This window comes from Camelus bactrianus, chromosome 3 (genome assembly GCF_048773025.1).
Source record: "Camelus bactrianus isolate YW-2024 breed Bactrian camel chromosome 3, ASM4877302v1, whole genome shotgun sequence".
Classification (NCBI taxonomy): domain Eukaryota; kingdom Metazoa; phylum Chordata; class Mammalia; order Artiodactyla; family Camelidae; genus Camelus; species Camelus bactrianus.
The window spans coordinates 92835410-92847671 of NC_133541.1; the positions used below are offsets into that span (position 1 = coordinate 92835410).

Genomic DNA, 12262 nt, shown 5'->3' on the forward strand with positions numbered 1-12262 from the left:
AAAGAGATAATGAGAAAAAAAAAAAGCACCGAAAACAGATCTCAAGGATTGACACAAAGATTTCAAAAGGATTAAAAAAAAAAGTTAGAAACAAGGTATTAGGAAAAGAAAACAACAACAAAAAATCACAGAAGCAAAATTCCCAGCAATCATAAAATTCTTTAGTCTACATACTGAAATGGATTATCTAGTATCATGCAAAGAAAAAAAAAAGAGATCAAATTTTTTAAATATATCCTAATGAAAATTTTGAATTCCAAGGACACAGAATAAAAAATCTATAAGCATCACTGCAGAGGTTGGTGGGGAGAACCAAAAGGATTTAGAAAAGAAAAATAAAGGTTGATTTGGACTTGGTGCAATACTAAGATGATGTGATACTGTTCTGTAACTTCGATGTTCACAGGGAAAAATAACTGCAGTCAAAGATTTTTATGCTCCACCAAGCAAAAGCATCATCACACTCGTAAAGACACATAGAACTATAGCATTCATTTGCTCTTCTTGAAAAAAATACTAAAAGAGGTACGAGGTGTACTAAGAGGCAATTGTGAGATGAATCAAAATAATGGTGACATGGTATAGATGAAGCAGAGGTGACCAGTGAAACCAGTAAGGCAGGTGTAAATGTCTAAATGATTGCTTGTGTTAAGTCTATGAAACTTAATGAAAACTTCTAAGTATTCTTAAAAGAGAAGATCCACAATGTGAAAAAATGACTTATAATCTAGATCTAAAATGTCAGATAATTAAGAGAACTGAGGGAAGAAGTAAAAACATGATACATTTCTATCTTCTCAAGAATGAAACCATTGGATTTCACTGTTGTTTTTTTCCCTGTGAAGAATGAGATTCTTGAACATGTTTACAAGAAAATACTAGAACAATTAATATAATGACTCCAAGTTCCTAGTTACTAGAGTACTACTTAATAAGTAGTCTGGAGTAATGCCCAGAAATCTTTAATTTAAAAAGCTCCCTTAAGGGAAGGATATCATTAAAACTCTATATGAGTTTTTTTTCTTCATTACATAATTTATTTTAAAATTTTAAAATATTTTATTATGATGTAAGTTCAGCTAATTATGTCAGTCTCCTAACCCCTTGCATGACTGGTATTTGGGCTGGATAACTCTGTTGTGTCGCTGCCTTGCTGTGGGTGTTGCAGGCTACTCAGCAGTATCCCTGGCCCCTGGCCTCTACTACTAGATGCCAGTAGTAATTCCCAAGTTATGAAAATCTAAAATAACTCCAGACATTGCCAAAAGTCTCTTGGGTGACAAAATCATGGTTGGCTGAGAATCGCTATTCCGAAGTATACAACTTTTCATAATGTGAATGCCCTCATAATTTAAAAAAAAGATAGTACAGTCTGGCTAAATGCAAAATAAAGTCACGTTCTAAATGAATGAATGAAACAAAAAAATTTTAATGGAAAAAGTAAACTTCCCAAGTGATTCAGCTAGGTTTGAGAAACCACTCTTCAGTGTGCATCAGAATCATCTAGAGAGCTTTTTTCAAAATACAGATTCCCAGACCTCATCTCTGGAGAATGTGATTAATACGATCAATAAGAGGAATCATGTTAACCTTTTAGTAACAAGGTTCTCGGTAATCACATTTTGAAATAGATTGTTCTGTGGTTACCTCATGCCTGTGTGGAAAGAACAAATCCCTATCAACTTCCTCCCAGTGTCTCCTTCCTTTTCCTAGTCCTTTACCTGGCTAACTCTGCTAATGCTATTAGTTCTGTTACCATATAAACTTTATTTAGACAGAAACCATCATTTATGATGGTAATCTTTGGCCATTCATATTTTAGAGTGCTATGGGTAGAAGTGCTCGCTCCTTCCAAACATGCAAGGGTGCTAACTCACATACTGGTATTTCTGGAATACTGTGAAGTTGCCAGCTGATACAGATTCCTATCCTAGGAGGATGCGCAGGACGATTCAGGTTGATGGTGACCAGACTACCATGCTGTTTCTGGATATACTATATCAAATTTTCCATTAAAAGTAACGGATATATGACAAATATATTTTTAAAATAAACCATTTAAAAATACCACCTCTAAAAAGAGGCTGCAATTTTTTTTTTCCTTAAATTGATCATGTTTACTTGAAGAAATATCAGATGAGAAAAAAAGTAGCAGACATATTACTTATACGAAGGTTTTAATTAAAGTGGTTGGGTATTTACTTACCTGATCACCACGTTTCAGTCCCACATCAGCAGCTTTGCTACTTGGTTCCACACATTCAACAAAAATACCAAATCCCTTCTCGCTCCCTCCATTAAGGCTGAAATGCAGAGGGGACTCTCGGGAAGCCTTCTGCAGCACAACCTGTCTCCACTTAGCCTTTGCAGCACAGGCAATATTCAATAACCGGAGATGACCATTCATTTTCTAGAAAGCGGAAAAGGGAAAGATGTATATAAATGTATAGATCTACTCCTAAAAGCTTTAAAAATTCACCTAAAATTATTAGAATTAGAACTGTATTTGAAGCAGAGTAAAGAACACGTAAGCAGGGATAAATAAAACTGAAGGAGGGAAACCTTCCATCCTAGGGCACTCTCAAGAGTAGGATCTCTTAATATGATTTTTTTTTAAACTTCTAGATAATCACAGGTTAGAAAAAATTTCGAAGTGATGTCTCATTTAGAGAGGAAAAACAAAAAAAAAATCTTCATTTTCAGAGCCTTCCTGTAAAATACTCTACTGTTATCTTGCTTATTTTCTGGCTGTGATATACAACCAGAACTTTCTAAAACCTTTATTTAAAACCTTAAAGGGTTTGAATCACCTTTCCAAATACTCTCTAATATTCAAGTCTCCATCTCTCCCAGAAATATTATTTCTATACTATTTTATATCTTCCTTATAACTCAATAACTTTCAAACTTTCATATTCTAAACCAGTTAAATATTCAACTATTCTCAATCTGTGTAATAAGTGTAAATCTCATGTGCATAACAAGCAGCCAGCATTTTTTCAGGGCAAGAAACATGTCTTACGCCTGTTCCAATCCTACATAACCAGCTTGGAGTATAAAGTAGAATTCAATAAATACTTGATGACTGACTTGATTACTGGGGAAAAAAAAATCCCTTAATCGTAAAGCAGTTTCTATTTTCCATAAGCTCCTTGAATATTCACACAGCCAGCACTGGAAGATCCAAATGATGTTGGTGAGCCTCTACAGCCTCCTCATCAAGTTCCCTGTCCATTCCCCCCGATTTGTATAAAGCAGATGTGCTGCTGAAAAGGCTACAGGAACCAAAGGGTAAGGAAAAGGACAGAAATATCTGCCAATTTCCCCTTCTTTATTCCACTTCTACTCTATGAGTAATAACAATGCTTCTTGAGCATTTACTATGCGCCAGGTTTTGTTTGCAGATTCTTATGTTTATCAGCTCATTATAATTCTTATGACAGTCCCAATAAACTAGAGGCTGCTACCTATAAAATAAGACAACCAAAGAATGTAAGATTATGCAACTAGTCCAAATTCCCACATCCAGCAAGTGGTGGAGTTTGAATGTTAATTTAGGCAATCTGACTTCTGACCTGCTTTATTATTTATTCCTAAAATTTCAAGGTATTTGGAGCAGACAACCCAGTTGCAGTTCCAAGTTTGTATCTAAAAGGGAGAATAAAATGGACTTATAAATGGCTACTATGAAAGACCCTGAGATATTAAGAGGCCTTAAGAAGACCTGTTAAGTCTCAGTATGTGTATATCCAAATCAGTGAAGAGTCAGGAAGATGCATTTTTGTTTGGGTTGGAGTGGCAGAGGATGAACAGAATTCTAGAATACAGATTTGGAAGTTCTCAGAACAGACACTCAAGACAGAGGAGAAGATGAAAGCTGTTCTGAGTTGCTATTCTTTGGAAGAGGGGTAAGGTAAGAAACCCTAAACTCTGAAGAAGATAAAATTCTTCTGAGCCTTACTGTATCTTCCAGATTTTTTTCAAATTCCTCCAGAAATCGAGTCATAGCAGGATCACCTTCAAAATCATTAAAATGATTATTTACCCATAATAGTACAATCCGTGTTACCTGTGGAAACATGGAAGAGGCAGCATAACGATTATAACAGTGGCATCCTTTCTGCAAAAGTAGATTCCAAAAGCATGTTCCAAATTGAGGGGGAACTAAGCTATATGGCTAACCCCTTTTCCCATTTTGCCACACACAAGTTCATTCTAACAGAGAGGCATGGTTTAGTTTGACCTTTTGCTTCCTTTTGTACACAAAGTAAGAGTCAAGACTCTGTGCCCTCAGTAAGAAAACACAAGTCTGTATGCTAACATATAAGAAGTATATGGGATGTATATTTCAGAGACTGTCTTAAATTACAAGCTTCAAAGGGCAGGCAATCATATCAAAAGTGTTTAACTGAGAGTATGTTTAACCAAAATTCTGAAACATCAAAAATACTGTGAATTTTCAAAGTTGTGAACTGATTTATTACTTTGTGCCATAGATTAACAGAGAAATTAAAAATTAACAAATGGAGGTTGAACTGAATAACGTGCCTAACTAACAATATGAGTAATGTAAGTTAAAACTGTGGTAAAATACACATAAAATCTACCATTTTAACCACTTTTAGGTATACAATTCAGCGCCATTCAGTATATTCACAATGGTGTACAACTATCTCCAGAACATTTTCATCACCCCAAAAGAAAACCCCAATCCCAGTAAACAGTTACCTTCCATTCTGCCTGCTCTCCAGCCCCTAGCAGATACTAATTTGCTTTTTGGTCTCTGTGCTTGCCTACTTGGATTATTTCATACAATGTGTGACCTTTTGTGTCTGGCTTCTTTGACGTGGCATATTTTCAAGGCTTATCCATGTTGCAGCATCAGCAATTCATGCCTCTTTATGGTTGAATATTATTTCCTTATATGGCTATGTAACATTTTGTTTATCCGTTCATCAGCTGATGGACATTTGGGTTGTTTCCACTTTTTTGCTATCATCAATAGTGCTGCTATGAATACTTGTATAAAAACTTTTGTTTGCACATCTATTAGCTCTTTTGGATACATACCTAAGGAGCAGATCTGCTGGGTTATATGGTAATTCTGTTTTTCGTAGCAGCTATACCGTTTTACATTACTATAAGTAACATATGGGAATTCCATTTTCTCCACATCAACATCCCTGAAACGCTTGTTTCCTTTTCCTTTTTTTAAGCCATCTTAGTGGGTGTGAAGCAGAATCTCACTGTGCTTCTGATTTGCATTTCCCTAAGATGAATGATGCTGAACATCTTTTTCACGTGATTGCTGACCATTTACATATCTTCTTAGGAGAAATGTCTATTCAAGTCCTTTGTCCATTTTTACATTGTACTGTCTTTTTGTTGTTGAGTTGTAAGAGTTCTTTACGTATTCTGGATACTAGGCCTTTATCAAACATACGGTTTGCAAATATATTCTCCCATTCTATTTGTTGTCTTGCTTTTCTTGATAGCTCCTTTGATGTAGAAAGGTTTTAATTTTGATGAAGTTCAATTTCTCTATTTTTTTCCTTTTTTCAAATTTGTGCTCTGGGTATTATACCTAAGAAACCACTGCCTAATCCAAGGTCATGATTTTTTCACCCCTTCTTTTCTTTGAAGAGTATTATATAGTTTTAGCTCTTACATTAGGTCTCTGATCCATTTTAAGTTAATACTGACTATAACTAAAGGTCAAACTTTGTTCTTTTACATGTAGATATCTAGTTGTTCCTAAATCATATTTTTGTTCATTCTCTAGCATGAATTTTATCTCCTCAGCAACCTAAGTAACTATATACAACTCCAAAAGCAGGGAAAAGGCAAACCTGTAATTTTGGACACGTTTGTTTCCTAAGTAATAGAATTCCACAGAATTCAGCTACATCTAATTTATTTCCTTTAAAGCATAACTCAGAAAGACATACTAGGCAACTATGGCCCTACTTTTAGTTTTCTTAAAATAACTAACTTCCTACCAGTTACTGAGATAGTTATTGGTAGTTAACATAGCAGTAGCTGAGGTACTACTAGTCTTTCCATGTACAAACACCTCATAAAATAAAGATAATCTATTTAAAATAGCAAACAATAATGCAAGAAATACACTCAGAGCTAGATTTAAATAAGTCACATTAATGGTAAGTTAAAGTCAAAACAAATTGTTTTAAAATGATTATATAAAGTCTTTAACTCAGAAAAGTCAATAAATTTCTATTTTACAAACAATCTAAGCCCTCTGACAAAAATTTACTTGAATATTCTTTCTAAATTATTAAAAAACTTCTAAATGTTTTACTGATCTCAGAAACAACCAAATATTTTGATAAAGTGCAAAAAGTACAGTTATGTTTTTGAATTTACAGCTATACCACAGTCTTATTTCAGTTTTTGCCTTTTAAAAGGCAAAATATCAACTTTCAACATGCTATTTTGTCATAAAAGTAACTAAGCAAGAGATGTATCTATTCTAACTTTTTTAGATGAACTGAATCTTGTTATCAAAATAAACATTTATCAGTTGCAAAAGGTTGGGGGGAACAAAATTTAAAGGCTAAAATCACTTTTATGTCCTTTACAAAACCAACCTTATCCCTTAAGCTGTCAATTTTAAACCATTCCAGCAGTTTGATCCCGACATCCAAAGGACTTTCAAGAAATGTTCTATAAGTTAATAGGAAATCTTCTATGTAAGTTGGGTCCACAATGGAATGTTCTTCTATTAAATGCATGATGAGACGCTCAGGTGTTGCCTAAAAATCGAAAGAAAGGAAGAATTAGAAAATAAATAGCTCAGGAACCAAAGAACTCCTACTGATTACTTCCCTTTGTAGCCACACTATTATAAAAGTTCCCAAAGCAGGGCTTCACCTTTAAAACCCCTAGCACTGGTTGTACGTAATTTCCTTAGGTTGTAGTCCACCAGCACCCAGAGGTTTTAGAGAGAAGGCAGAGGAATAAACATGCACAGCAGCATTTACTCAGCTGTAGCTGTTTTTATTGGCATTTCATCATACCAGGGAGGCGGGGGGAGGAGGGGGAGATGATGTTATGACTGTCTCAAGTCAAGAGAAGGAAAGGAAGAGATGAGAATTGAACTCGATAAGTAAGTAAGTAAGTAAGTAAGAAGTAAATAAATAAAGCTTTCTTCCAAATTTAACCACCCTCAATTTCTCTTCTGCCCCAGGCTATAGCAACAACATAGCAGTTCAAGATAGCTTGTTTTATTGTTGTACTTCCTGGAATAGAAGTTTCCTCTTCTATGGTTTCTCCATTCTAGTTTACCATCTTGAGAGAAACCAGAAGTGCTATAGATAGCTTTTACATTGATTCAGAGTTTTAACTGCTTGCCTGATTTCCAATTTATAAAAAGAAATGCAAACAACATTTATCTACTGCTCCTCCTTGAGCTTCTGAATCAATGTTAAAATTTATTACCTTTGCAGCCTTTCAAAAGTGGGTACACAGAACAAATACAGAAATAAGCCAGATGTTAAACCAAATATAAAAACCAACTGTTGCCCATAACCTCATATTTTAATTTTTTCCATTCATCCAAACAACTACACAGTTCAGAATTAATGCATGGTAAACATACATTAATGTGAACAATGTTCTTATGTAAGAATCTATTATAAAATATAAAAGGGTACCCAGTGCTAATAAGGCATGTAAATTCTCTAGAATGAAGTTAGAGGAAAGGGTCTTCATATAATCCATTTAAGGGACAAGATATCCGCAGGTCATTCCTATTTTCTCACCCTCCAAAACACACTAAGAATACCAAATTGGATCTATCATTCAGGCAAATCATAATCTGAGGTCACTTAACACTTTGATCACCACATCACCCAATCTGGGTGACAACTGCGTTTCCTCAGGGGTACCTGACCCACAGGGAGCAATCAACATGTTAAATCTGGTTCTTAGTTCACATATAGCTAGGTCAGGGGTAGAAATGATCAACATGTTAAAGAAGGGCCATTATTCTGATTAGCTAAATCACTGAGGCAAGATCTCTGTGGAGGCTAGGCCATATATTCAAAACTTTAAAGAGAAATCGCACAGTCATGGAGAGGCATGTCATCAAGGTGTTCACTATCATCCAACAAGGTGTGACGCTGGGTGCAGAGAATGCAGAGTTGGTGGCTACAGGAGATGGCTGGCATGGCAGAGACTGCTTATGATGAGCAAATAAGTAAATATTCAGAACATAACTAGAGCCACTGATGGATAAGGTATTTACAAATAGGGAAAGGAAAAGGCTACCAAAAACTCTGGTATAGTACTTGAATTGGGAGTACTGGTATGAACTCATGATTGTTATCGGTAGCTAGGTAGGCTAGGCTACATATAAGAAGTTATAGATGTGTATGAATTTATAGTAAATACATGTATTTCCTAGCTCTGTCTGATAAAAGGCTCTAGAAGAAATGACACCTCAGTAGCAATGCACAGAATGAATGCCCAGATCTTTGTTTTTATTTTATTTATTTATTTTTTAAATTTATTTTTAAAAATTTTTTGGGGGGGAGAGGGAGGAGGTAATTAGGTTTTTATTTATTTTTAATGGAGGTACTGGGATTGAACCCAGGACCTTGTGTGTGCTAGGCATGCACTCTACCACTGAGATATACCCTCCCCTAGATCTTGGTTTTTAAATGCTATTCTTCACTAGGACTCAGGGCTCTCTGGAGAAATGCCTAATTCCAAAGCTGGGGCAGGAAACTGCAAGATGAGCCTGGAACATCCTGTTCTGCCTGATAATAAGGATGCTCTCCCAAAATGATGGGGTCATGTCAAAAGGATACAAAGTCAGCCTTAACAGGGTCCTACTGTTCAAATCTAGGCCAATTTGATGATCATAATAACACTGATGGCAAGGGAATACAATACATGAGACCATACAAATATAATTAAATTAATGGAGGGAGACTGCTCATTCTTACAGTAAAATGACTAAGTGTAAGAGAAATAATGGAAATAGAAAATCACCATTTCAGGCAGGAGTGGTCAGTGGAAGTGAAGACCAGTGGATAGAGGTTTGACTGACACTATTCCAGAACATCTCTGCTCCAAATACTTCTCAATTATAAAGGGGAAAATCTCGGCTTTACAGTGAAGAAACTTGGCAGACAGACACCAATGCAACCAGGTGGTTAAGGTTAACGTCACTGTTGGTGCAGCAGGTTGACAATGTGAGCTCCCTGATATGATGAACTAAGAAGAGCACAACTTCAATTCTGTGCAATTCCTGCCAGGACATCATGACTTTAGTCTCGGCATGAGGAAACACTGGACAGATCCAGGCTGATGGTCATACTACAGATGATAACGTCTATATTCTTGAAAACTACTGAGAATGTGAACAGGAAAAGAATGTTCCTGGAGTAGACTGAAGTGACATGACAACTAAATGCAACTGTGTTCCTGGATGAGATTCTGAACCAGAAAGGAAAAGAGCTAATGTCTGGAGAGTTGGTGAAAATCTAAATAGGGTCTGTGGGCAGAATAGTTTTACTTTATCAATGTCCATTTCCTAACTCAAAGGGTTCTATAGAGTTTATGTAGGAGAGGTTCTTGTTTTTAGGAAAAACACACAATATTAAAATTCCTAAAATTAAATGAAGCATTTCATATTAATTAAATTCAGGAATATTTAGGAGTGAAGAGGCAACACATTTGCTGACTACTCTCAAATAGTTCAAAAAGACTGATGATAACAGAGAAAATGCAGTGAAATTTTAATAGCTGGGAAATGTGAGTCAGGGTGGGCTCTATACTGTTCTTGCAACTTTCTGTAAGTTTAAAATTTATTAAAAAAACAAAGCATTAAAAAACATGAGCCTCCATAGAAAAGACAGCCTATGGAAGTCCACACATATGTTCATCTTCTCTACACAGAAAGCTTATGTGTATCAGTTTAGGAAAAGAAAAGACAGCGTTGAGCAATAGTCTGCCTCCTGAGGAAGAACTGATCTGACATCAGTCCCTCTTATTAAATAAGTTGCTGCATTTGTAATGAAAAATAACACATCTACTTATTCTGCAACCAAGATGAGCTTGAAAAGAAAAAAGGTCCTGCATTTATCTCCTCTCCTTCAACTCTAACTGCTCTTCTTTACATCTTGATGTCTTTAAAGAAACAGGATGGGGGAGTGTAAGGCAAGGGGGACAAAGAAAAGGGGAAAAAGGGAGTTAGAGAAAATAGTACGGGGATTAATACTCAGACTCTGTAACACGCTACGTCTTGTGATTTACCACATTTACTCTTAAAAAAGCCCTGCTGTACCACACTCATTTTCAGATAAGAAAATTGAGATTCCAAGAACTTAGTGTCACAGAGATCCAGTAAGAATTGTCTAGGATTCTTTACGTATTTATGGTTGGTCCTTTCAATTTGTTTTGTTTCTAAATGCTGCTGTTTTTGATGAAACTAATCCTATAACCAATGGATCATAAGATAAATTTGAGAAGGAAAGCTGTGGTGTATTATAAATAATATCCTTCCATACTGAAACCAAATGGCAATGTTACCCTTCATCAATAAATTGTGCGAAAACCAACTGAGAAAAAGACAAAAGAACCAACACATTTATTTACATTAGATCCCAAAGTTAGTGAATTACCTTGCACTACTCAAAACCTGATTCAAAGTCTTACAAGCAAGATGAAAGCTTTGTTCTGTCAGTAACTAGAATAGTAAGTAAAAAACACCCACCTTGATGACAATGTGTCCTTTCCTGGTTCCACTTCGATCTAGTTCACGGTGCTCATGTACCATAACAATTTCTCCCTCTTCTTCAACTTTATGGGTATTTTTTTCCACATGATTTAAAATTCTCCAATAATCCTGCTGGGCTATGCAAACAAACTGTCCAAGAACAACATGGGGACAATTAATGAACCTATAATACATAAATACATCACTACGCACTAAGGCAGAGCACAGAGGTAAGAACTCAAGTGGCATCAGTTCTTTTTTATTTAATCCCTTTATTCCTTAACAAAAATCAAAGTGAAATAAATAATTCGTGCACAAAGAAACCAAAGAAGTTAAAACTGTTTGAATTCTACTCTAAAAGGAGAAGTGGACATCTACTTCTCTCAAAACTGACCCTCTGCAAAGAAAACATGAAGCAGGAGTAAGTTAGAAACAAGCAACTCAGTAGTTCCTATTTCTTTTCTTTATTAAAAAAAAAAAGGGACTGAGTTAGCTACTATCAGATAGAAATCTAACAAACCACATTTATTTGGTATATTCTCTTTAATAAATTTATAGTTGTTCACTTCCACAAATATTTGAGTCAGGTATAAAATCCAGTTTCCTTTATTAACTGTGATTTTTCAAAACTTCTAATTCTCAAATCACATCATTTTATTTTGAGGAAAGAAAAATAGGCTCAGCCATTTAAAATCAACAAACAAGAGGACATGACCAGAGACAAACTTACCTGACAATCATCTACTTTAGTCCTAACAACTCCACGCATGTACTGCTTATCCAGAGTGGGAGTAATTCCAAAACTATTTCCCATAAAGAGATTTTCAACTTTTCCATCTGGATGACTAATTTCTACAGTGCCGTTTAAAATAACATACCATGAGTCAAGCTAAAGAGAAAAAGATAGGTTTTAACAATCTTTTAAAAAAGATAGTTGTATCTTTGAAAAAGAATTAACTTTGAAAAAGAATCAATCAATATATAGAATTTGAACAATTTAAAAAAAAAGAAGATCTGACTATATTACTAAATACTCTGTCAGTAACACTCTATGCTTGTTATGCAAACACTAAAGTTTATTTTATTTTTTCTTCTTTTAATCACTGAATTAAATCAGGGGCTCTTCATAACTGACCAAAATACTCTGAGACAAAAAAACGTTATGGTTAAAACTACAGGCTCTTGGAATTTGAATCCAGAGCCTGCCACTGACTAGCTAAGTGACTCTGGGCAACTTATTTAACCTCTCTGGGCTTCAGTTTCTCTATCACTAAAATGGCTATAACAACAGCACCTATCATGGGACTTCTGTGTTAATTAAGGATGAGTTTATACATACTAAGTGGTTAGAATAGTGCCTGGCATAGAGCAAACATTCAAAAGAAAAAAAAGGTATCTAGAGATTAATTCAGAAAGACTACTAAAAGCCTGAATTTTAAGGTATTCTAACAAAATATTCAAAATTGCTCCTATGTTAAAATACTGACTTCAGTTTATACAGAAGTATTTAATGCTTTA

At 35.2% G+C, this 12262-nt stretch overlaps 1 protein-coding gene across 8 annotated transcripts in view; it reads right to left on the bottom strand.

Moving 5' to 3' along the window:
* Positions 1-12262, bottom strand: part of RAPGEF6 (Rap guanine nucleotide exchange factor 6) — a 197873-nt gene that overhangs the window by 76654 nt on the left and 108957 nt on the right. For all 8 annotated transcript variants that reach the window (XR_012505623.1, XM_074360608.1, XM_045507759.2 and 5 more), the window contains 5 exons: positions 11475-11633; positions 10742-10894; positions 6609-6773; positions 3962-4069; positions 2207-2410 (listed from right to left, as the gene is read on the bottom strand). Coding sequence is in view for 7 of the 8 variants with exons in the window: in XM_074360608.1 (XP_074216709.1) it covers positions 2207-2410; positions 3962-4069; positions 6609-6773; positions 10742-10894; positions 11475-11633 (789 nt within the window). In the remaining variant the exon portion in view is untranslated. The remainder of the gene's footprint in view (positions 1-2206; positions 2411-3961; positions 4070-6608; positions 6774-10741; positions 10895-11474; positions 11634-12262) is intronic.